This window comes from Malaclemys terrapin, chromosome 3 (assembly GCF_027887155.1).
Source record: "Malaclemys terrapin pileata isolate rMalTer1 chromosome 3, rMalTer1.hap1, whole genome shotgun sequence".
In the NCBI taxonomy this organism is placed as follows: Eukaryota; Metazoa; Chordata; order Testudines; family Emydidae; genus Malaclemys; species Malaclemys terrapin.
In genome coordinates, this window is record NC_071507.1 from 98,331,142 (window position 1) to 98,357,640 (window position 26,499).

The following is a 26,499-nucleotide window of genomic DNA, read 5'->3' on the forward strand; positions in this document are numbered from 1 at the left end:
TTCAAATGTTGGGAGTTCAACTCTCACCGATTTAATAGGCAACATGTGGCTAAAAGCCTGTGCAACAATTTGAAGATTTAACCCCACTTAGGATTCTACTTGTGTGTGTATTACCGATGTCTAGTGAACAAATGTGCCTAGGTAAAAATTCTATAATTCCACAAGAAACATTCATTTGTCTATTTTTTTTCTGTTGCACTTAGCACTTCAAATTTTAAAAGCCCAATCCTCTTTCTGCTTCATTTGTCATTATTAACAATAGTCATTTTGCAGTGTTCATTGCTACTGATGACACATTAGGAAAAAATATATCTCAGACTGGTAAAGAATAAATCGTATGATCTTGAGGATGACAACATATCCCGCTGTTTTGACTGGTTTGAACACAACTATTTTAATAAAAATTTTAGAAAGACCAAGGAACACCTGTTGATTGGCATTTGCTGACAGTACAAAGTGCAACAGAAATTCCTGTGCATCTGTCATGAACCTGACAACCCAGTTATAAGATTTTTAATTAAATTGGTTATTGAAATTCCACTTGCTCAATGCATCATTTCAGTTTGTATCTCTCTCTGCAGGACTAAACGTGTGTGCATGTGCAAGAGAGCAGCTGGCTCTTGATCACATGGGTGGAGAACATATTTTTCCTCTAAGTTCAAATAACAAATTTAGACAAACCACACCTGTTGCACCTGCAATTTGACTATCTCACAACAATGGTGGTTTTTAGGGAGCAACTGCACCAACTGGAGGTAGAATTGTTATTCAAGATGACAACACCTTAACATAAAAAACTGTCTACATCGTAAACCTGCAGGGTTTAACTTACAGGTGTTTTGGATTTAGTAAACCTGGTTCTATGTTCACTTTTAATTTATAATTATGACAAAACAGTTTGTGTATATAAACATGTCCCCTCCACACCCAGCTGTACATCACAATGCGCCCCGTGGGGAACATTAGTGCGCATCAGCGGGGTTCACACAGTCAGTGCACAGCCCATTGGAGCGCTGTAGATTTACACCCCAGCTTGCCAAGCGGTATGTGCTTGTGTAGACATGCCTCCAGCGTTTGCAGGACTGAGGCTTCATCGTTGGAAGTAAGATCAGAAATCTCAGAGAATAAATCTTCAAATTAAGGAACTGCAACATCCACCGAAAGGAGAAAAATGTAATCAAACTGGATATCAACATTAGTTTGGTAGAACTATAAGACAAGTGGCCACCCTATTTTCCACACTGTTGGTTTTAGATCTGGAAGAAATAAAAACCTAAGTACAGAGGGGAAAGAAGTCTGGAATTAACCTTCTATGTACCTAGGAGTGTGTGTATTATTTATTCCATTCAGGAATTACAAAGTGATGATCTATCCTACAACAAAAAAAGATTGACAGCAGTTGCATTATGAGCTTCTATTTTCAGTGGTTTGCAGTATCAGCAAAATAAAATAAAAATAAGTCCAACAGAGAAGTCCAAATCCCTTTAGGCTGAATCGTTCAAGTTCTCAGCCCAAGAGTGATTCCCTCTCTTCCCTTGCACCTTTTTATTCAGCTAAGAAAAAGGACCCAGATTTTTATTTTGACTTGAATGGAAAGAAAAGATTTTTCATTATTTACAACCATAGTTTCTGCTTGCAGTGCTCTTTGAAATTCAGCAGCACAATGATCTGGAATGGTGCCTTTGATATACCAAGTGAAAACAGTGGAAGCACACTGAAAGAGTTAAGCAACAAAGAACAGCAGAAATCAGGAGGCACAGGTCAAGGAGAAAAGCTGTGTTTTTCAGCTGTGATTTTAAATTAGAGCAGATGCTCCAGAGGAGAAGACATTCTTTTGAGGGCCCAAAAAGAGACTGGTGTTGGATGAGTGCAAAGACAAGGCAGAAAGATCAGATCTGTGCAAAATGCTGGTGCAAAACCTTTCTAAGTCAGTATCATGTGACAAAACCTTCCCAAGGCAAAACCACGATAAGAGACACATTCTCATCCACACCTATGCAGAGTGCCCCACAATTTTTTTTAATATAATATTTTGGTCTGTCAATTAATTGTGGTTAATATATGCAATTAACAACAAATTAACTAGATTAAAATAGTCACGATTAATCACAATTTTAAATCGCACTGCTAAACAATAATAGAATACCAGTTTAAAATTATAAATGTTTTTGGATGTTTTTCCTACATTTCCAAATATATTGATTTCAATTACAACACAATACAAAGTGTACAGTGCTCACTTCATATTATTGTTTATTATAAATATTTGCACTGTAAAAAAAACTAGAAATAGTATTTTTCGATTCATCTTATTCAAGTCCACTCAGTCCTACTTCTTGTTCAGCCAATCGCTAAGACAAACAAGTTTGTTTACATTTAATGGAGATAAGAAGTGGGTAGCATTATTTACAATGTCACCTGAAAGGGAGAACAGGCGTTTGCATGGCACTGTTGTAACTGGCGTTGCAAGGTATTTGCCAGATATGCTAAACATTAGTATGCCCCTTCATGCTTTGACTTGTCTGCTCTGAAGTTTTACAGTGTTTTTAAGTGCAGTTACGTAAAAATAAAAATTCTAAATTTGTAACTTGCACTTTTATGATAAAGGGATTGTACTACAGTACTTGTCGGAGGTGAACTGAAAAATACTATTTCTTTTATCATATACACAAATGGAAGAAAAGGAAAAATGATAATGAATATAGATCAGAAACTAGGAATTGTAGAAGATTGATAAGTGAAGCAAAAGGGCACAAGCAGAAATCTATGGCCAGCAAAGTTAAAGACAGTAAGGAGGAGGGAGTTTTATATTATAAATTATATTAGGGAATTAAGAATCCTAACAATGGTATTAGTCCATTACTAGATGGAAATGGTAGAATTATCAGAAAAGGCAGAACTGTTCAATAAATGTTTCTGTTCTGTATTTGGGGGACGGGGGGAACAACAGAATGTAGTCATATCATGAAAAACTTTCCATTTCACTAGTAACTCAGGATGATTTTAAAACAGCAGTTACTAAAGCTAGACATTTTTAAGTCAGCAGATCTGGATAACTTGCATCCATGAATTTTAGAAGAGCTAACCATGGAGCTCTCTAGACTATTAATGTGGATTTTCAGTAACTGTTGGAACACTAGGGAAGTTCCAGAAGACAAGAAGAAAACTAATGTGCCAATATTTAAAAAAAAAAAAGAATAAATAGGATGTGCGAGGTAATTATAGGACTGTCAGCCTGGCATTGATCAAGAACAAAGTAGTGTAGTAGCTGATACAGGACTTTTATTAATAAAGAACTAAAGGAGGGCAGTACAATTAATGCCAAACATGGATTTTTGGAAACTAGATCCTGTCAAACTAACTTGATTTTTTGGGGATGAAATTACAGATTTGGTTGATAAAGGAATAAGTTGATGTAATATACTTAGACTTCTGTAAGGCATGTGTCTTGGGGTACGTCTACACTTACCGGAGGGTCCGGCGGCAGGCAATCGATGTTCTGGGATCGATTTATTGCGTCTGGTTAAGACGCGATAAATCGATCCCGGAAGTGCTCGCCGTTGACGCCGGTACTCCAGCTTGGCGAGAGGAGTACACGGCATCGACGGGGGAGCCTCCCTGCCGTGTCTGGACCCGCGGTAAGTTCGGACTAAGGTACTTCAAATTCAGCTACGTTATTAACCTAGCTGAATTTGCGTACCTTAGTCCGAAGTGGGGGCTTAGTGGGGACCAGGCCTTTGTATCATACAACATGGGGAGTAAAAAATTCAAATACAAAATTAACATGGAACACATTATATGGATTAAAACTGATAAGTCTCAAATATAACTGTAAATGCCAAATCATCAATCTGGTGTGTGTGCTTAGAGGGAGTAAGGCAGGGATTGGTTCATGGACCTATGTTATTTAACTTTTTATCAATGATCTGGAAGAAAACAAAATCACGGCAGAAAGATTGCAGATGACCAAAGATTGGGGGAATGGTAAATAATGGAGGACAGGTCACTGATTCAGAGTGATCTCGATTGCTTGGTGATCTGGATGCAAGCAAACAATACGCATTTTAATATGGCTAAATGTAAAGTTATGCGTTTAGGACCAAAGACTGTAGGCAATACTTAGAAGATGAGGGACTATCCTAGGAAGTAGTGACACTGAAAAAAAACAAAACAAAAACACCTTCGGGGTCATGATGGATAATCAGCTGAACATGACCCCCTAGTGAGACACTCTGGCCAAAAGGGTTAATGTGATCCATGGCTGTATGAATGGGGGAATATCAAGTAGGACTAGGGAGATTAAATTACCTCTGTATTTGGCATTGCTACAACCGCTGCTGGAATATTGTTTAGTCCTGGTGTCCACAGTTGAAGAATGTTGCAAAGCTGGTGAGGGTTCAGAGAAGAGCCATGAGAATGACTAAGTAAATCAATTTTTAAAAGTGTAACAAGATGCAATGGCTGGAAGTTGCTGTTAGACAAAAATTCAGAATGGAAATAAAGATGCACATTTAACAGCGAGGGTAATTAACTGCTGGAACAATTTATCCAGGGTGGTGGTGGATTTTCCCATTTTTTGCATCAAGATTGGAACTTGGTCTAAAAGACGTTGGTCTGCCCCGGTTCAAACAGAACTATTTGGGGGAAGTTCTATGGCCTGTGCTATTCAGGATGTCAGACTAGATGATCACCGTGGTCTTTTCTCCCCTTATAATCTCTGAATTTTATAGACTGAGCACCAGCCAAGTGGACTTGAACATTGGTGAACATCTGCTTGACATTAATGTATACTATAGCTATGCTCTTGCTTTGTGAATGTTCCAAATGTGAATGTTCACACAAATTTAAGGAAGGGGAAAAAAATAAAATAAACTGGTGACAAATCTCCCCCCCCACACTGTTTATTCAGCTGCTGAAAACAGTGTGTTTAGTACATCACTAAAGGGAACAAAAAATGCAAAGGAAATCTGAAAATGAGCAAGTTAAGCCTATTCAGCTGTTTGCAACATGTGGGTTTAGTGAATAGTTCAGAACAAGAAATCTTTTTTATTACCATATTAACTGGCTGAATTATATTCAGCTCTTCCATTTTCTTCTGTAATACATTATTCCTTTTTATCATTAATCTGATTATAAAACCATGAGATTGAATGCGCTAAAAATAAATGTCAGCTAACTTAAGCAATTTGAACAACTTTGGTACTCACAAGAGTGATAAATTAAGAGTCTTTTTTACTTCTCTGTATGGCACCTACCTGTCTTTCAGGTGTTCACCATGTACACAAGTGATATTGACCACTGCTGAATATAGCATAGCCTCGTCAATTAACAAATGCTAACAATGCTGAGTCACTATGGATGCAGTTCTGTTCTGACCCTCAAAAAATAAAAATCACAGCCCAAGGGAACTGAAGTGACTATGCCACCCTTTGCATTCATCAGATTCTGGGTTGCTTCTGGGTCCAGAGTGGTCCCTGAGGGTCTGCATAAATTATAGCAGACTTTCCCTGCTGGTCTATGCACAAATGCTGTAGGTATTGCACTCCCTCCTCCCTAGAACACTCCTACACCAGGGCTTTTTGAGGGGGGTCTTCAGAGGCCACCCCTACAGCTGTCTGCCTCAGTTCCTGTGCTGGACGTATTTTCCCCTGGCTGAACCTAAGGTTTGAGAGATTCTTAATGCTGCTTCAGCCCTTTTATCCATCTTATTAGCAGAGGGGCGGTAAGAATTTCATCCTAGGTCTCTTTTGGATGAAAACAGACAGCTTCATCTAAGGGTGCCTGGATGCGTGATGGTCAGATGTAGCTGAGCAATTAGAGACTAGATTGAGACCTTCAAACTTAATTTGACTTGCGACCTAATACAACAGTTCTAAATCCCAGCAGTTGAAATGCCAGTGTATGTACCACTGTCTACGAAGTCTGATTTTGGCTTCCTAATAGAACTATTTTGATAAGATACCACCTGAATTCCATTGGGCAGTGTGTTTTTAATCAGGCACTGTTAGCGTAACAAATTCTTTTCTCTGGTATTTTCAAACTGGGCATGAGCATAATTAAATTGAATTCTCCAATTTCTTTCTTATACAGGGGCCATAAATGTACACTTACTTCCAAATATAGTGTGTAGGGGCAGAAGGGAAAGAAAATGTTGGTCTATTTTTTGCTTTCTTGTGGTGGTGGTAGAAGGGTACCAGAGGTACTAATAGGATGGAAATATTTGCAAGTATGCATGCCTCTAAGTCCTGATCCTATAAAGATTTACACAGGTGCTGAATTTACTTCACTGGGATAACTGTGTGTATAATTCAGCCCCTGTGTATATTTGCAGGGACATAGCCCTATTTTGTACAGTGGTTACAATTAAACAGTTAATAAATATAATAATCCACAGTAACCACACAATGGTACTGGAGATGTCACAGGTTTCTCAATATGCTGTATCTATAAGTTACTGCATTATCCTAGATATTACTTTTCGGTAACAGTGATGAAGTGTTAACTTTTTAATAGCATGTCATATAGAAATTAAAAACAACATTTTACAGTAATCGCTAAAATATATAAATAATTTTCCTACTGCATGGGCATTATACCATGAACACTCTTGTCAAAGACAAAACATACTATGTAATTGTTTGAGCAGGCAAACAGCGATAGATGTGTCATGAAGGTAATCATCTTTAAAAAATAATCCATTTCCCGAATATCTGAAAGGAGAATCGTTTTCTGCCTGGGGTAATAATGAACATGTTTCTTGTATTCATCCTCCTCCTCAGTCAAATCACTCTCAGGAGAGAAAGTATCACTAACTACAGAACTCAAGAAATAAAAAATAGGCAACATTTTGTTTTGATATAATGGCTTAGACTATTAAATCAAGAAGAAAAAAAATGATTTTTTAGGTTATGTTGGAGAACCGTCACAACAATTGTAGATTTTCCAAATCTCTGCAGAGCCAATCTAGCAAAAGGTATTAGTGAAAGTAATTTCACTCTGTGACAGCACAAAGTGGTGCATACCAAAATTGTTTTCTTTTCTCAGAAAAATCTCACCATAAAAGGAGTGAATTCATAGAAGTTATGAAATCAGTGGCACTATGATATGTAATTCATGAATTCTCCTGAGAAGATGTTTGAACAGATTTTAAAACTACAGCCAATGTTTGCAAATGATACGTACCATGTATAAATATATTAATGTGTGAGGCCCCAAATCTGCAAATCCTTAACCATAAGTCTCCTAGGACCATTACTCAGGAACAGTAATTGATGGTTGTCACTTCGTAGCTCAGGAGTGTGGAACATTCTTTGTGCTCCCAAGTGCTTGCCTCACCAGCACACCTCACAATGGAGCTCCCGGATGAGAGAGGTCACTCAGAGGGCCATTCTTTGCCCCTTGAATTCTCACTGAACATGTGAAAGCCAGTAGCAGGGTAACCACTTTCTCAAGGAGGGGCGGGCTCTCCCTGCTGTCTCTCCTTGCCCACTAGAAAGGAGGGGACAACAGATATTCATATAGGAGACTGGAGCTAGATAGGGAACCCCCAACTTAGACAATTCTTCTCCCATCAGGTGCTGATGTTGTGCCACCTGCTGGTAGGAAGACAAGAGTTCTATACACTCCCCAGCCAGACACGAGTACCTCCTCCGACTCTCATTTCAGATTCTCCCACCTGATGAGCCTCCGTTTAATCAGCCAGTGAAAAGGCAGGAAAGGGCACTCTAAGCCCAGAAAGAGGAAGGAGTACAAACTTGCCTTTGCATTTATCAGTGGAGGGAGAGAAGCACTCTTCCTTTATGCCTTGCTCAGCACCTCTAGCTTGCTGGGAAGATGTCAAGTCACAGGCCAATGTGAGTTTACGAGTCGAGCACTAGCACCTTCTATGCGCTGGTCTAATGTTAATGCAAATACTCTTGCAAGGTTTCCCCTTCACTGCCTCCAATTTGCTCATCAGATGTCATGGCAAAGGCCTTGGGAGTTCAATGGTTCAACATTGCTAGCTTAAGAGGTCTCTGGCTCAGCAGCTCTAGTTTGCTGGGCTTGATGTAAAGGCACAGGCTTTTGTGATGTTAATGGCTTAGTATCTGTTTTGCTGGGAGGCTGTCCAGGTACATGGTTCTGCGCAGGCTTTTGCTCTATCTTCCTGGGCTGAAGCAAATGCATAGACTTTGTGAAATTATTTACTGTCTCAGCATTTCCAGTTTGTTGGGCTGCTGTGAGGTCACAAGCTCAGCAGTTTGAGCATGCTGGGCTGCTATCAAGGCATGGGCATCTGTGAAGGTTACTGGCTCAGCACCGCTCATTTGCTGAGTTAATGTGAAAACAAGTCTCTGAGCTGATTGTTACAGTACCTCTAGGTAGGTGGGCAGACGCAACACCAGCAGTAGAAAGCCCAGTTGAGAGGGTAGCTGGCCGGCCAAAGGAGTAGAATATTTTGAACTCTAGTCTTGAAGTTTGTATTGGGGAATAAATTGTTCGACAGTTAAGAGTGTTCTGTTGTTGCTTGCTTTATTTTGTTTTAAAGATATCAATAAGGACTGTGTTTTTTGGTGATCCCCTTAGGTATCTTGCCAGAGGGCCTTTCCCCGTGTATGGAGTTCCCTGGCTCATTGCCTTATAAGCAAAGACTGTTTCCAAGAGCAAATTCCCTTCTCAGATATATTTCGAGCTGAGAGTGGACTCCCAGGAAGAATGGGCTTTGAAGTCTGATGTTAATGCCATCAGATCACATCAGGCCTATACAGTAATTTTGCTCACTAAGTATTTTAATGGCCATGATTGGTATGTTGTGCTGCTACAGAGACAGTGCTGCTACAGAGCCAGGTTTTCCCTCAGCAATACCCTGATTTTTTTTTTTTTTTTTTTTTTTTGAAAACAGATCTGCTCATAGGATTATGCTTAGATGGGTAAGGACATGGATTCTCAGCCTGAAATAGCAGACAACTAGAAAGGACAAAGTGACAAACCAGGATCTGTGAATTCCTCACACTTGGCTTGCATGACCCATTCCTGCTGCTGCTGGAGTAGACTTGGCAGGCACAAGCAGCAAGAAATCTTAGGGTTAGTTTACACAGAGCAAGTTTTTCCTGCCATTTTTGTTGTCAGTTTTCTATATTGATTTCTTTCCTATGCAGTTCCAAGTTTAAGTCAGGGAGAGCTGTATTGATCCAAGAAAGCTGATCTAGTTTCTCTCCCAGTGAATGTGAGGTGGGTAGGGTAGAGAATGGTACCTGCCACTGCTCTTTTTGTTAGGAGCGTGTTAGAAATTCACTTACAGCAATGATATAGATTAAGCCTTCACATATGGCTCTCTCTGCAAATATTTCCAGTAATCCGATTTGGCAAGAATGATAAGATGCACACTGAGGAATCTATTCCCAAGTAGCTCCCATTCATACAGCAAAGAGCTGGCCACTACACTGGATTTAGTATGCAGGCACTGGATGGCATTGGTGGCCTGCGATATTTAGGGGGGCAGACTAGATGATCTGGTCCCTTCTGCCCTTAAACTCTATGACCGTATGTACTTCAGATGAGTTGTTCTGATTCCATCCTGTCTCTCATAGGGCTACATTGCTAATAGTGATTCTTCATACCTCTAAGTAGAAGGAGCTGTGCTTTTATAATAGGAGGCTCTGAAGTCTGCCCTTACAGCTGCCCTGAGCCTCAATTCAGTGCATGCATAAAAGTTATCTGCTGAATCTGGGTCATGGTGTGTAACACAGTGACAAGTTGCTACACGTTTGTTACTCTATTAATGGGAATTGTGTACCTCAGTGGGGCATATCCCCCAGAGGCACTCTGTTTTTAGGGTTAGAATGTCTGGAAAATCTACTGCATTGGGTAGTCTGGACATATGTAAAAATCCCATTGACAGAGGAAAATATGTAGAATAAATATAAATGACAGAAGAGGAGTATACAGTACCAATGCAGTACATATGCAACCCTCAGTTTAATTCTAAGGCATTCCAATGATTAGGTAATATTGGAAACGTGTTCCACAGTAATACAGAACAGTTTTAGAGAGGGTGATCTTTTCTATAGTAACAGACACCTTCCAAAACACTGCAAATAGGAAGAAATCCATTGGGTCTTATTTGCCATTGAAGCTTCCTGAGAGATAAGTGTTGAGTGCACTAAGCCTACAATTCTTTTTGCTAATGAGCATCATTAGATTTGTGTCTGACAGGAAGAATATGCACAGGGAATATCACCCCAAAACATTTCAACCTCTCTGGAATATGCTTTTGAGAGATAAGTCCTAATGAATACAATGCTCCAATTGTCTAAACTACTGTGAAAGGGCAGGTGCACGAACACCTCAGTGCAAATATGAGCGAACAATGGCTCCAGAGACCCCCGTGACAGGTGCTGAAGTGACAGAGGTTTAAATGCCACTTCCAATCAGAGCACTGTAGTTAAAGGCCAGGTATGCAGACCAATTCTGTAAGATCTTGAAGTTGTTCTCTTACTGCTGACAGGAGTGAGAGACATTGATAAATCACCCTATTATAATGAGCGATACAAAAATTCAGGTACTTAGAGAAATGATCAACAGAGGACTGAAAGAAACAAAAAGACCCAAGAAGACAGCTGATATGGAGTTGGAAATTAGTGATACCAGCAGTTGGAAGATAAGGACAAAATATACCAGCATCTTTGAACTCAAATGCTGAAACTCCAAACTATGGGCATGCCATTGACTGATCACAAAGCAACCTACATTTTAAAGGTCCAAAGGCCACATATTTTAATGTATTTAAAGTTTAAGAGTGTCCTGATTACTTCTTAAATGAAACTAAAAGTGAATATGGATTCATTGTTTCATTTCTCTGTGCATGGGACTGCCAGGTCACCCTCCTCCTTTCTGTAAAATTCAGACAGTGAACTGTTCATTTTCCTCATGGGATTCTCAGTATATATATATATCAGTACAAAAGAAAAGAAACTCCCCATCACCCAAGCACACGAGAAAGAGCCCAAATAAACTTATAGAAGAGAATGGGGGACAGTATGTCAACTGAGAATTAGGATATTTGGGATACATCTGTGGACATCAACTGTCATTCACTAGTCAGTACATCTCCAGCTTAAGGAAACTCATTCTCACACATTGCAGCAGCTGCTACTGTTTGAATTGTGAATAGTAATAAGCCATATGGTGTGGCAAAGCAAAAAATAAAAAATAAATAAATCACACATTCTTACATGAACAAATATTGTTATTGCAAAAAGCACAAACACATCAATGTGTGTGTCTTTTCTCTGGGGAAGTATATAGCCTTCAACCTAACTCTAACAAAATTGCCTCTTCCAGATGAGCAAATTACCTGCAAGTGCTGGGTTTGGGTGTTCAGAATTTAAATGAGTTACTGGAAAACGGCACACCCCCTTGCATTTATGTATAGTGCCTTAAAAAACAAACCAACAACTTTCAGCCCCACTGAGGTAGGAAAAAACACACAAAAATACACCATGAAAAAGGGGTAAAATGGCAGTGAGAAAAGTATTTTCTCACAATTGTAATATGTGGATTCCCTTCAATAGTCTTTGCTTCCTTTCCCAATTCATCCTAAAGAGAGGAACATGAACATAGCGTGCCCTGTAAATGGATCAGCAGTGGCATGCTAGAGTATGCAGCTGTGCTTTCCAGCTAGTCAGCAGCAGTCTAAATATATTTGACGTTGATGGGTGGTTTTGGCTGGGGGTGAGTTAGGAGCTTTCAGAGTTGCACACAGAAGTCTCGAGTCTGCAAGGTGCTATGTGCCCTCCACACCTACTGAAGGCAAAAGGATGTGAGAGTCATCAGCACTTCTAGACCTTGCGCAATACTTTGCAGGATTAAGTCCAGAGACAGAGAGGGTAGAAGTAGCTCACTGTTTCTCCTCCCCTGGCTCTGTGCACACAAATCTTGAATCTCCCCTTAAACTCTGGGACACCATAAGATTCTCTTCCTCCCATGGGAAAATTGTTTTGGCTTTGGTCCATGAGTTTTGTAATGCTCTGTGTGACTGTATTTAACACCTATTAGCTTTAGAATTTTCATACTCATCTCTACAGAAAATCTTTATACTTTACCACTTTAACTAAAGGAAGGTGCGATCCCTTTGTATTGTTCACTATTTGTTTGAAGATGGCAACACACACTGGGGAACTTGCAGTTTTTCAGTGAGTGTTTCCTTGAAGCATATCCCAATGGCAGGGGCGGCTCCAGGCACCAGCGTAGCAAGCGCGTGCCTGGGGCGGCAAGCCGCGGGGGGTGGCCTGCTGGTTGCTGTGAGGGCGGCCGTCAGGCTGCCTTTGGTGGCATGCCTGCGGGAGGTCCGCCGGTCCTGCGGCTTCGGCGGTAGGGATGCTGAAGGCACGGCACCAGCAGACCTCCTGCAGGCGTGCCATAGAGCCGCCCCTGCCCAATGGCCTTACTACAGTGAAAAGATATCAGTAACAGCAGGCCCAACTACATGCTATGATTTGGCTGGTAGCATAGATCCTGCAGAGCTTGACAGATGAGGACCAACCAGGGAATCTCTTATTTCAATATATTTAAGACACTGCCTTGATCCTGCCTCACAGTCCAATAGAGTTCTCACCTTACAAAAATTACATTAGTAGATTGTGATTGTGTTGCTAGCTTGTTTTACACTGAATGAAATACTTGAGCAGACAACAGAGACTCTAGGGCACTTTTCTGAGCCCAAGAGACAGAAAGTAATGAAGTCAGAAAGCCATCAACCACTGCCTGAACACAGCAACATTCCAGACCAATCAATGCTTCTTACACAGTCATAGTTAGAGGCTATCGGTAGTTCTAAAAAGAGGAAGTATACTAGTATTAATATTACTTTCGATTAATAACCTAACACTGAAGATTGCTGTAACAATGTAGCTGCCTCCCAAGAGCCCCCTCATGCCCGGGGTGGCTCTGCAGTGCCCTGCCTCACTGCCCTCTGTCAGGGCTCCTTAATAAACTCTACACACAGTCATGCTGGAGATGTGGATTGTCCCTCCGGCCAAGTCAAAAACAAATGTAACCCCTTCCAGGGTTAACAAAAGTACATCTAAAAAGTCCCAGCAAACAAAAGGTTCTTCTGCCCTCTTCAGCCCACCGCCTGGACTCTGTTCTCAGTCCCTTTCTGGGCTTTGAGTCCTTTCCTCTGCTCCAGTACAGAGCACTCAGCTCCTAAGCTGGCTCCCCTAGAGTACGCAGCCTCCCGCAGACCCTGGCTCAGGGCCTTCCACACGAGCCTGTCCGCCCTCTCCTCCCTCACACTGATTTCTCTCTGTTCTTCTAAAACGTGCAGTTGCCCATTAAAGCATCAGCTCACCCCTTAGCCCTGCCCCCTCAGGCTGGGAAGCAGCTAATCAATCATGGCATAGGTGGGGCTGACCCCCATCTCACCTTAAAGGAGGCAGTCACCCTGTGACAATGTTTTTTATCATTCAGGTAGTTTTGCACACACGTGTAGATATACCTTGCTCAGCTTGTACTTGCAAAGATGAACCAACTCCTAAGTAGAATTCCTAACTTGGTTGTAGAATGCCAAGCAATTAGATTCAAATAAGTCAATCCAAAACAAACCCAGGAACTGTTGAACTCAGTAAGAAAACATGCAGGAGGAAGGGGAGCACTGAAAATGCATTTATTTTGGTCTCTTCTTATGCAGTGCAAAGATTGTACCTAGCCTTAACATGGCCTTAGATCTCCATATGGCCATGCTAGGCTTAACCTCTGTGTCCTGTGAAGACCGCATGGACTGCACAGCTGCTGACTCCTCACAAGTGAGTAGATGAAGAGGGGCAAAAAGTTACCAGAAATCATGGCTCCCCCTTGCACTGGCTAGCACAGCAATGTGGAAAGTCAGCCACACCATTTCAAAACAATAAATAGCCTCCTCCATCCCCCAATGCAAAAGGGGTACCCAGAGAGGAACTGAGAGAGTCAGAGTTTAAGGCCAAAAGGGAACACTAAGTCATCTTGTCTGAAGTCCTGCATAACACGGGCCAAAGAATTTAACCCAGTTTCCTTTATACAGAGCCCAATAACTTGTGTGTGGCTAAAGAATATCTTCCTGAAAGGCATCTAGTCTTGATTTGAAGACATCAGGAGATGGAGAATTCACCACTCCCTTTGGTAGTTTATTCCAATAGCTAATCACCCACAGTATTAAAAAATTGTGCCTAATTTCTAATTTGAATTTGGCTGCTTTCAGCTTCCAGCCAGTAGTTCTTGTTATGCCTTTCTCTGCTAGATTAAAGAGCTCTTTAGTATCTGGTATTTTCTCTCTAGTACCTATACACCCGGCCTAATCAAATCATTTTTGTTTGAGAAACTAAGCAGATCTTTAGACTTAAAGAGATCATTAAGGCTAAATAGCTATTTAAATCTCACTGTAAGGCATTCTTTCCACCCTTCAAATTGCACCTTATCCAATTTTTCAACATCCTTTTTAAAATCTGGATTCAGTATTTTAGTATCAGTGTCTATGCATTCTAGTATTCAGTCATCTAGTGTCTCTCCATACTCCGGGCAGTGGCACAGCCTCTCAATATATATTGAAATAATTAGTTTTTAAGCTCTCACTGTTTAAGCCTAATTTAAATAGGTTAGGCCTTCATTACAACTTCAGTTTCTATACGGCAACTGACCCTATCCATAATGCTGAGTAATCACTGCCTTGTTCTCAAAAGGTGGTCTCTACTGCAAGAAGAAATGTAGCACCAGGAAGATGCCATGTTCTCAGCATGCCTTTTTGATGGGGCAAAACTTAACATTGCAAATCACCACTGGGAAACTAGCACTGATTAAGAAATTGTTCTTGGTGTATAGAAGCATGGATAAGCCCAAATAAATGCCCTTGTTAAAAGGTGTCTCATAAGTAACTGAAAATAAGCAAGACTTTTCCTCTAATAGAGCCTATAAGGGGGTGGGGTGGGGTGGGGAGGAGTACTTACCCATGTATACACTATTTGAAGTGTGAAAACACGTGCACTGCCAAACAACAAATCCTGAAGGCTGGCATAAATCTTTTGCCCAGTTTTATTACTATCTATCAAACAGACTGTGGGGTGAACATGCAGAGAATAAGACCACAAAATAAATCAATTTTGGAAGTTAACTTAGGTGCAAAAGACTGATGGACAGGCATTTGCCAACATCACTGGCAAATCAAAGAATTTTAGTTAGTGTGGTGATCTCTTCTTGCTAGAACTCTCCCACCCTTCCCGCCTCCAAATACATAGTTTAAAATAAAAGGTCTCTTGTTTTATCTTGTTTTAGAATTTTCAATACTTTGGATGGTTTTGAAAGTGATGTCCTCCGTTTATCTGCACAATAGGTGTAGTAGAAGTAGCAGCAGTGCAAGCTGCCTTGCGGATCTCTGCAAGGGTACCTCAACTCTGGCAAACAGGGACCCCCTCAGGGGATGAGAGGCGTGTTCAGGCTCCATTCCCATGCAGTGCTTGGCCTGTCGGACAAGATTGCCAATGGCTTTGTCAACTGTGATGTGACATGTTCAGTAAGAAATCTAGTCAACCAAGCATCAAACAGCAATGACATTAATTCACAACTTGTTCTTGGCCAGGTTCCAATGGGTGGCCTAAAGGCAAAAGACTTTATATGTAATTATAGCAGATACAAACACCCTGAAAAATCTCTGCTATTTGTACATATATATTGAATAATTCAAAATATGATTAGAAAACTTATGAAAAAAATAATTAGTTTGGAAACTGTATATCTAGTTAAAAAGAAAAAACAAAAAACAAACAAACAAAAAAACCAACACAAACCAAACCCCTAAACATCAGGGCAAAAATATATATATCAGGAAATATTTAAATAAAGTTAAAAAACAACCTTAACTTTGCCTTCTTCTCCCCGGTCACCATTCCCCCTCAGCTGGGATTGTAGAAGGTTAGAGATTCAGTAAGCACAATGAGACAGTCCATGTCACCACATGCTTCTAACACTGTTGCCCTTGTCCTCCCTGCATTTGTTTGTTACAACCACTTTGGGTGTCTGCTTTTAATTAATGCCCAAATCTTGTAATTGAAGTCAACAGGAGCAAATCTGTCTGGAGTCAGTTGCCAGATTGGAGCATTGTAAGCGTTGAGGCAGGGACTACCTCTTACTAGATGTCTGGATACCAGACGTACTATATGCCTGCACACCAACCAGCATTCTGGGGTTCCCATATAACTGGGTCTCTAGGATCTACTGTAATGGAAATGATAGATAGTAATATTATAAAAGCTTTCCATTCATACTTTGAGCTGGGTACTTTTAATTCTTCCCATAAACAGAGGTTGGAGAAGAGGTCCTACACCATCTTTCAGGAATAGGACAGAAATCACAACATCTCACACTACTTTCTGCACATTTGAAACATGACCTGCCCCTGTCCATCACCTTAATATGGACTGGATAGCCAGAGTCACCTTCCCAATATTGACCAGAGACTTCAAACTTGCCAAAGATCAACTTTTCTATGGCCAGCCTGATCACATGGGCTGGACCCCAACAACTTATTTACCCTCTATACTGACCTAAGAGTCCACTGTACCTAACGGATGCTTGACATCATTGTTCAACCAAAAATTCTATTTCTTTCATGTGGCATGTAGGTGGGTTCTTCACTATGAGTAGTTAGGGATGATGTTAGAGAATGTGAACATGCTCAAAGTTCCAAAGTACAGAGTTTGTTTTTTTTAAACTATGGTACATCTACTTTTCCTGGCCTTCCCCTCCCAACTAAATTACTATGTTCTAAAAGTGTGCCACCTTCATGCTATTTTTAACATGAATATAATGCAATGCAATGGCTGGAAGTTGAAGCTAGACAAATACATTTTTAACAGTGAGAGTAATTAACCATTGGAAGAATCCATGCAGGGTTGCAGTGGATTCTCCATAACGGGCCATTTTAAAATCAGGGTGTGACGTTGCACCCCATAATGCTTCATAGAAATAGGCTTATGAGTGTAAATATGACATAACTGGAATATGTTTTATGCTAGATATGCCATGTAACATATCTTTGCAAAGGTTATGTTCTACTGAATGTATTCATCCTATTCGTATGCATGTAACATTTTTATATTTGAAGTTATGAGCATTGGCTCTATGCTTGTATTTAAAGTGTTTGCTGTAGGAAGCACATAAAGCAGATTTGGTCAATGTAGTGTGAAGGGGTTATTCAAGTAATTGGGAGTACTTAGCTAACAATGGACATTGATAGATGCCAATCCACATCTGAGCTTTCCTGGGAATGTTTGGGCTAACATGTGGCAGTGGCGTCGGCCTGTAGAGAACTGAGTCATGCATGGACATCTGACATGCCCAGGTACTCCAAAACTCCATCTTGTAGCTGTGATTCTACACAGGAGGATAGAGGGGTTTCTACCCACAAGAGAAAGCCTATATAAGCCCCTGGAAACCCCTTCATTTTGTCTTCAGCTGACTCAAGAGGCAGCCTCTCCACCCCAAAGAGATGCCTGAAAGAAACTGGAACAAAGGACAATAACTACGGGGGTGTGAGTGACTGCTGGACCCAGACTAGGAGGAAGCCTAGTCTGTAAAAGAAGCTTATTGGAACATCTGAGAGTGAGATTTACCTGCATTTAGTTTCCTACTGGATTAGGCTTAGATTTGCAAGTTTTATTTTATTTTGTTTGGTAATTTACTTTGTTCTGTCTGTTATTACTTGGAACCACTTAAATCCTACTTTTTATATTTAATAAAATCACTTTTTACTTATTAATTAACCTAGAGCAAGTAATTAATTCCTGGAGGACCAAACAGCTGTGCATCTCTCTCTGTCAGTGTCATAGAGGGCAAACAATTCATGAGTTTACTCTGTTTAAGCTTTATACAGAGTAAAATGGATTTATTTGGGGTTTGGATCCCATTGGGAACGGGGTATCTGGGTGTTGGAGACAGGAGCACTTCTTAAGCGGTTTTCAGTTAAGCCTGCAGCTTTTTGGGGATGTGGTTCAGACCGGAGTCTGTGTTTGTAGAAGGCTAGCATGTCTGGCACAACCAGGCAAAGTCCTAAACTGCCAGGGAAAACGGGCTCAGAGTTAGTCTCAACACATCAGGTGGCAGTTCCCAAGGTGGTTTCTGTGACCCAACCCATCACACAAGGTTGGACGTTTTTCTAAAAAATCTGCTTTCAGAATTATTTTGGGAAAGTTCTATGGCCTGTGTTGTACAGGAAGTCAGACTAGAGGACCACAATGGTCCTTCTGGCCTTAGAATCTGCGAGAAGAATGATGAAAAGGCACATTGCCCTATAAAGTGACATTCTATGGACCTGTGAAGATAAAACTTCTTCTGTGTCTGCCCCAGAAAAGTATCAGAATCTTAACTTCAAACTAGGTAGAAACCCATTAGGCTGCACGAAGATCATCTGCCTTTCTCCTGTGGCATTTATAAGCCCAAGTTCTGGGCCTACCGGCTCTCTGCTCCTGGCAGAGCTTGCAAACTCCATAGGAAACTGTCAAGTTTATAAAATCCATTGGTGTTTGCAGGGTTTATAATACTGGTAGAAAAGGAATACAAAAAATAGAGAGAAAAAAAGTAAAACTGGGCATCTGTCCACTAGTTTTTATTAGAAATAACTGCATAAAACAATTTTGGTATATTTAGGGCAAGTCATCTGAGGCCTTGCCTACACAGAAGCATGCACTGAAATAACTAAAACCATTTCAGTTCACTCAGTTTGATGTTATTTTGGTGCAAGTGGGCAGACTCCTGTGCACAAGTGGAGCCCCATTGACTAAGTCCGGCTCTGCACGGGCACAGAAGCTCAGCTGCAAGAATCTCATTGCAGGATCAGGGCCTAAGTGTGCACTAGGTAATTCATTTCACCTGTGACCTTCTGTCATGAGTTAATATTGTCTGAACAATTGATGGAAGACAACAAAATGAAATCTCACACTTTGTAGACTTGCTAGAATTTTATTTATAATGAAAAACTCAACTTAGTAAAAGTCATTCATTTCTAACATTTATCTTGTTTATGTACACCTGGACTTTCAAGATTTGGATAGCCCAAAGCAGTTAGTTACTGTTTTATTTTAAAAAGAAATTAAAGCTATTAATTCCTTTCAAACTCAGTTTTTGTTTGTGTGTGGTTTAAGTTTAATCCTCTTTTCCCAATAGTAACGTCATGCTATCCACATGCATAAGGAAACGGATATGAGGTCATTACAGAGTAAATATGTGATCTCTAATAACCCTTTGCAATTTTATCCAAGGATCCAAACAGAGGTGACGCATAACTGCTGATTGGAGGGGGGAAGGGAGTGGGAGGTGAGGTGTGTGAAAGGGGACGTGGACATATTTTCAACCAACTCCCCACAAAAAACAAACAAACCCATAAATCCTGGCAGAAATCTGGGTAAGCACATGATCCCATGTGCTTATCTCTGCCCCCGCCCGCCTCCATGTCATGTCTGGATCCAAAAGCATTTTACAAACATTGATGAATAAAGACTCACAGCTGCCTTGTGGGGTAGATAAAAATTACCCCCCTCCCCGCCATTTTACAGATGAGAAAGCTAATGGATAGATGCTGCCATGGTATCTTTCTCAATGAATAATATACTAATTAAATGTGGTAGAATCTGGTCCCATGTGGCTTGCCCAAGCTCATATAGCAAGTCTGTGGCAGAACAAGGAGTCGGATTCCAGGACTCACTTTAACCATTAGGTATTGCTGTCTCTACAACAAAAGAACTTCTTTAATTACTTTGGTCAATATTTTTTTTTGACCTGTTCAAGTGAGCAAATGCCCAAATTACCATCAGTAATCAGAGAACTGATAAGTAAAGTTTACCTGCCCTAACCTGCAGGCACAGCATATCATTACCTCTCTATTCATAAGTGCCGGTTACTATTTCTAGACTTTTCAATCCATCTACCATATACAGAGGCAAGAAAATCAGATTGAATTTTTTTTTTAAAGAAACGTTGCGTCTCTCAGTGGCTGAAACTGATAGCTCACTAACTGAGGTAACAAATTGTATCTCAGTGGGGAAAAAAAAAAGGAAATGGCAAATCCAGCTGTTTACGAAACACACAGAATGCTGTGGAAGCAGTTTTCAGAAAGAGAGCGATCGTATTCTTAATCATTTAATAAGATTTTCCTCCATCTGCAACAAAATTAGTTTTTCCTTGCCGACTGGAATAGACCAACAATAAAAATTCCTTATAATTAAAAACAACAAACACAAAGGTTTTTGAGACTATTTAAAAATGTAAAGGTTTATATTGTGTAGATATATCTACTGTATAGATTAAAAAGAAAAATCTATTTGACCAGGTCACGTTCTGTTTTCAGAAGTCACAATAGATCTGATTAGTATTTCCTGCCATCCAAAGAATTTACATTCAGTTTTTTCATGGCACAAGAGTGGTTATCATTGATAGTGTCTTGTAAATTGCATAGCCAGCACATCCTGTTTTCTCCTTTAAGATAACATATAAGCCTGCAATCTTAATGCCAAAAAAAAAAAAAAATCTTTCATCTTAATTTTCAAATATTGTTGGATAAAGAGCACAGTAACATAATCTTTCACTCACCACTTCTTACTTCAACTCACCAGGACTTGATTCCAAAACTCAGCTTCATTTGCAAAATGCTCCATAGCAAAGAGAGAAATTATTTCTTCCTTGTCAAAAATATCACTCCAACTACTCAATCGAGTGTAGGAAAGAAGACATTGTATTGCTACAAGAGCATTCTAAAACACAGTGTTGTATTCTGCTGATGCAAGGAAGTTTTGTAGAAAGCGAGGTCACAAGTAAGCAGGGGAGTGGCATGTTACTTATGATTCAAAAGCTAAGTATGTCTCACATATTGTGCAGGCATTCAATTGAGTTATACTCAGACTCAAGAAATAATACATATCCCCTAACTGCCATTCATAAATCTTCAACTCATGTTACCATGTGTAACTTTGCCACACCTCAAAAATGATGTTCCAAGTACAACCTTCTAGTGGGTTCTGTGTTCAGCCAAAAGAAAGCAAAGCAAGCTTGAGCCAGAGGCTTCTAATTATACGTCTCTGATGTGCAAGTTTAAGGTGTATGAAGTTACAGAATACACATATAGAACTAAGTGTGGGTGTTACTTATAACTAAGAAAGTAACTTCAAGCCCATAATCTGCATGTAAAATTAAGTGAACTCTGCTACTATAGACTCTCAGATGTGTGTAGCAACTATTCTAACAGGAAGAAATTATACAAACTTAAGTCTGCTTGCATGATTATCAGTTATTATAATTATTTAAAATGAGCTGTCTATTAAAGAAAAAAGGAAAGACAAATGTGCAGAGTATTATGGAGAAATGGAGATATTCAGTCTCAGGTGCAACCTACAGGAAACATTTACCTCCTGACATGTATTTACAACTCCCATCAACTCTAGTGAGAGTAACATCTGTGCACCGAGAGGAGAATGTACTCTGAAGAGTTTAGCAAAAACTTATTGATGCAGGATGAAAAGGGAGACATTACAACCTAATGATCAGCTGTCACGAGGGAGAAACCAGTGGAATATTAGTAATTTTTAGTGTTTGTACATGATCTTTAAAGCTTTCACTCAGCTGCCCTTACACGTAATCCAAAGAAGGTGGAAAGATTTACAAGTCAGCAGACTAGAAATACCACTCAAAGGCAATAAATACTTGTCAGACCTTTATGTACCCATGAAACCTTCTCTAAGGGGATCAGACAAGCTTTCCCCCCTGCAAGCTCCCATTTGACATATTTAACTGTTGCACAGTATGCAAACTGTGTCTCTTGATAGCTCATGACAAGCCAGCACCATCTGACATTTTGCCTGTGCAAAGTTTACAGCATGTAAAGTGAGAAATCAAAGCAGTTCAGTCAATCCAGACTCATTTTCTTTACAGCTTCAACCTTTATTGTTCAAAGATTGTTGTAATTTGCAAGCAGAAAAAACAGTTTACTTAGCACCCCTTCTTAAAGCCCTCTTCTGACTACCTCATTGTGCTTGCAAGTTCTTTTTGTCGCTAGCAGGCGTAAAAAAGAAAAATGCATGGGCCAAGCAACAATGTAGAATGGAAAGATCCCTTAAAAGAGAAAATGGAGCAAGTTGCGGGGAACATCAGCTGCTCAAAATAAATAATCAGAAACACCATTGCTACAGTTTTCTCCAAATTCTGTAGTACCCTAGTGGAGTCCTAGTATCTCTGTTTACATAGAGAGAGGTCTTTCAAAATATCATGTTGTAGTCATTATGAGAAAGCTGTGCTGACAGATTAGTAGAGCAAGTGGCAGGGATGTTTCCTGGCTCCCACTGCCTTACATAGTGGAGAGTGCAGGCACACAATACCCGCTAATTGCACTGCAAGGACTGGGAGAAAGTGACCCTACTAAGGTTGCCAATTTTGGTTGGCCATATTCCTGGAGGTTTCATCACATGATATAATCTTTAAAGATGAATCTTTAATTCCTGGAGACTCCAGGACAACCCTGCAAGGTTAGCAACCCTAGACCCCATACCAAAACACTGATTAGCAGCTTCATCAGTGCCTCCTCAGCACCTGGGAGAAGGTAATTTGGACCCGAGTGAGTGCCAGAGCCATGCCCCACCAGAAAGTGTTTAAAATAAGTTTTTTTGGAGGGTGTGGGGGTAATTCTAGGGTATGGGGGGGAGGGTGTAGAAGCCAAAACCTCAAAGTGAGCCTACCGTGTTCATTCTGGTGCCTGCCAACAGATTAACACTCACCAGACCACACAAGTTTCACACAGCCCAAACAAGCCACTGTGTCTTGTTGACTATTGATGAAATTAATAGGCAGCAGATTTAAAAACAAACGTAAGGCAGTTCTTTTTCACACAACGTATGGTCAACTTGTGGAACTTGTTGCTGAGGATGCTGTGAAGGACAAAAATATAACCGGGTTCAAAAAAGAATTAGATGAGTTTATGGAGGGTAGATCCATCAATGGCTATTAACCAAGATGGTCAGGGATGCAACCCCATGCTCTGGGTGCCTCTAAATCTCCAACTGCCAGGAACTGTAGGGTTACCATCCGTCCGGGTTTTCCCGGACATGTCCGGCTTTTTCAGCGTTAAATGGCCATCCGGGGGGGATTTCTAATCAAGTAGAAATGTCTGGGATTTCCCCCTTCCCCTCCTGCGGAGTGCGGCGCGGCTGATTGGATGCCTGGCCTGACTGAAAGCTGCTTGCAGCCACTAGGGCCTGTAGCAGCCAGAGTCCCTCCCCCTCCCCCGCTCCCTCCTCCTCCACAGAGCAGCACGGTTGTGTTTGATTCCACGTGGAGCCTGCATTTCTCCCTCTGCCGGGTGAGCGGGGGGAGCAGGGCAGGCGGCGGGATGTGTTTGTGTGTGTAGAGGTTGCAGGGGCAGGGCAGGCAGGGGGCGCAGAGGCTGCAGGGTGAGTGGGGAGCAGGGGGCACAGAGGCTGCAGGGGCGGGGCGGGTGCAGAGGCTGCAGGGCGAGTGGGGAGCAAGGGGCACAGAGGCTGCAGGGGCGTGGGGGTGCAGAGGCTGCAGGGTGAGGAGGAGCAGGGCAGGCAAGGGCATAGGGGCTGCGGAGCGAGTGGGGAGCAGGGAAGCACTTAGCAACCCCCAACCAAGATCAGAGCGGGAGGGAGGAGGGGGAATGCGGGGTGCTCAGAGGAGGGGGCAGAGTTGGGGCAGGGACTTTGGGGAAGGGGTTGGAATGGGGGCAGAGAAGGGGCAGGGTTGGGGCGGGGGCGGAGCGGAGTTGGGGCAGGGCCGGGGCCCCGTGGAGTGTCCTCTTTTTTAAATGTTTGAATATGGTAACCCTAAGAAACTGGGACTAGATAACAGGGGATGGATCACTCACTAATTGCCCTATTCTGTTCATTCCCTCTGAAGCATCTGGCATGGGCCACTGTCAGAAGACAGGATAACAGGCCATTGGTCTGACACAGTGTGGACATTATGTTCCCGTTTTTGTTACTTCCTTACAATCAGTGATGTCATCACAGTTCTGGGAATAAAAGTTTGTAAGTAATCCTGAGCATCCTCTACTGGTTGCCTGTGCCGCAGTGTCAGGAAACAAATACAGTGGTTATATGACCATCCCCATCAACATGCAGCTGCGATTTGGAAAAATAATTTACATTAATAATGCAAAGGGCGCTCCCCACTAGATTCGAGGGCTGAGCAACTAGACTGCATGCCTTTAAACATTCATACCACTCCACTTTCAAGCAGAAAACAAAGGACACCATCAAATCTGCATAAGTATTAAAAAACCTAATGAACAGAAATTTGGGGGCTAAGAGATTCTACTAAGGAATGTCATAATCTGATGTTTGAATGAACTATTTATCCAAATGTAGATAACCTTTAATTGCATCCAGCTATTGATCTAAACAGTAACAATTCCACATTTTCATAAATCCTTGTATCTGACACTAGCAAGATCTCCACAGCAGATTCTAATTCAGAAACCTAGGCTAGGTCTACACTACCCGCCTGAATCGGCGAGTAGAAATCGACCTCTCGGGGATCGATTTATCGCGTCCCAACAATCGATCCCCGAATCGGCGCTCTTACTCCACCAGCGGAGGTGGGAGTAAGCGCCGCCGACAGAAAGCCGCAGAAGTCGATTTTGCCGCCGTCCTCACAGCGGGGTAAGTCGGCTGCGATACGTCGAATTCAGCTACGCTATTCACGTAGCTGAATTTGCGTATCTTAAATCGACTCCCCCCTGTAGTGTAGATGTACCCCTAGTCATATACTTATGCCCATTAACACCAATCAGCAATTACACATTAGGAAAATTTAACAATCTGATTTAAGAACTCTTAAATGCATTTGATATCCCATAGACTGATGAACTAAGCATATCTACTTTTTCCACTTAAGTATGATGAGCGATAAACTTAGATGCACCTTTAATCGGTGCCTTAAATTGTTTTAGCCACTTCAATGTTCTCCTCAAATAAACAAAATTAAAAAAAAAACAGGATGCTGCTTACAGAAATAGGCAGAAAAGAAGGATGTTGTTAAGCAACAAATCTAAAATTAGTAAGGCTTCCTTAATTTTCAGGAACTACCACACTGCGCCTATCAGCAAATATGCCTTTCCTGTTTTATTCTGTGAATTCTGCAACTGACTACAAATCTCCTCACATTTTGTAAGACACACTTTTGTCCCTTTGCAAGGGAGTCTTAGCCCTCTGATCTTTCCAGTTACAGCCAGGGCATCTCCAGTACTCGATTTACTGTTTAGAATTGTGTAAACTTAGTCCAAAAGTTTAAAATATATCCTTCAATTAAGCTCCATAGCCAGATCCCAGATTTCCTGTAATCCCACTACTGTATCTAGCCAAAGAGAGTTTTTTGACCTTATCTTGTCTACATTCTTGAAATCAAGATGTCCAATCAAATTAAAGATTAGCCTTACACGGTTGCCAAAAAGTTAACTTCCACATAAAAATGCCTGGGCTGTGTGTACACTAGTGATTCCACCATTGCTAGACTAACCATGAAGAAATAGACAAGGCCAAATATGCGAGAGCTCAGCAGCAACTCTCCAGTCAGCAGACTCATATGGTGAGTCTCATGTACTAGGATATGGCAGGTGGTGGCATCAGTAGGGTTTACAAGCCCAGCATCTTGTCAATTATTAGACATTGCAAAGATTAACCAAGAGAGTAGGTTGCAGGGAATGAGGCACAGGTGCACAAATGAAGCTATCTTTAAAAAGTCTCTTACTGTCCAATTTCTCTTGCAAACTCAGTTTTGCACAGAGGTGCCAGGCTCTATCCGGATCGTAATAAACATCCAACAAAGATCTTTCTCTTCTTCCTTAGCAGGAGGTCAAAAAAACAAAACAAAACCAGAGAACAGTCTGAAGTTCAATTACTGCAAAAAAACTGTAAGCTCAAAAAGGTGAATAGTAAATCTTTATGCACCATTCTGAAGTATTCATATATCGATCCCTCCCAGAAAACGATGGATATGTGAAAATGTTCCAAACATCTATAGGGTTGCTTTCTGACTGCAGAAAACTGAACACCCTTCCTGCTCCCTCTTCCCTGAGGCCCTGCTGCTGCCTGGGGCAGAGCCTGTGCCTCAGACAGGGGCAGTATGTGGAGCCTCTCTGGGCGCACCTGCGCCTAGGATCCGGAGGGACATGCCAGTCACTTCCGGGAGCTGCGTTGAGCCAGCTGCTGTGACCATCTGGACTTTTAGAGGCCTGGTCAGCTGTGCTGACCGGAGACGCCAGGGTCCCTTTTCGCAAACTGGACGCCTGGCAACTCTAATTATCTAACAATGCTTTTGCTTGCACCCAGCTCAGGCAGGCTGACTTATTTAAATGACAGTCAATGGGATTTAGACTACTAAGATGCCTAAATCCCTTTTGAAAATTACATTTAGGCTCCTAAATCAGTTAGGTATTGCAAAGGTAAGTGCCACAATACATTTACAAATCTGGACCTTTGCCAATGACTTCAGTGG

General features: G+C 41.2%; 1 protein-coding gene across 2 annotated transcripts in view; it reads right to left on the bottom strand.

Moving 5' to 3' along the window:
• The window catches only part of SASH1 (SAM and SH3 domain containing 1), a 248,113-nt gene extending 227,404 nt beyond the window's left edge, over positions 1–20,709 (bottom strand). Inside the window, exon 1 of one of the 2 annotated variants that reach the window (XM_054021817.1) lies at positions 20,610–20,709. In XM_054021817.1, coding sequence (XP_053877792.1) covers positions 20,610–20,654 — 45 coding nt within the window. In that variant the 5' untranslated portion in view covers positions 20,655–20,709. Of the gene's footprint in view, positions 1–20,589 lie in introns of both variants that reach the window. The other variant, XM_054021818.1, reaches the window with a different exon arrangement.
• Positions 20,710–26,499: the final 5,790 nt, after the last annotated feature.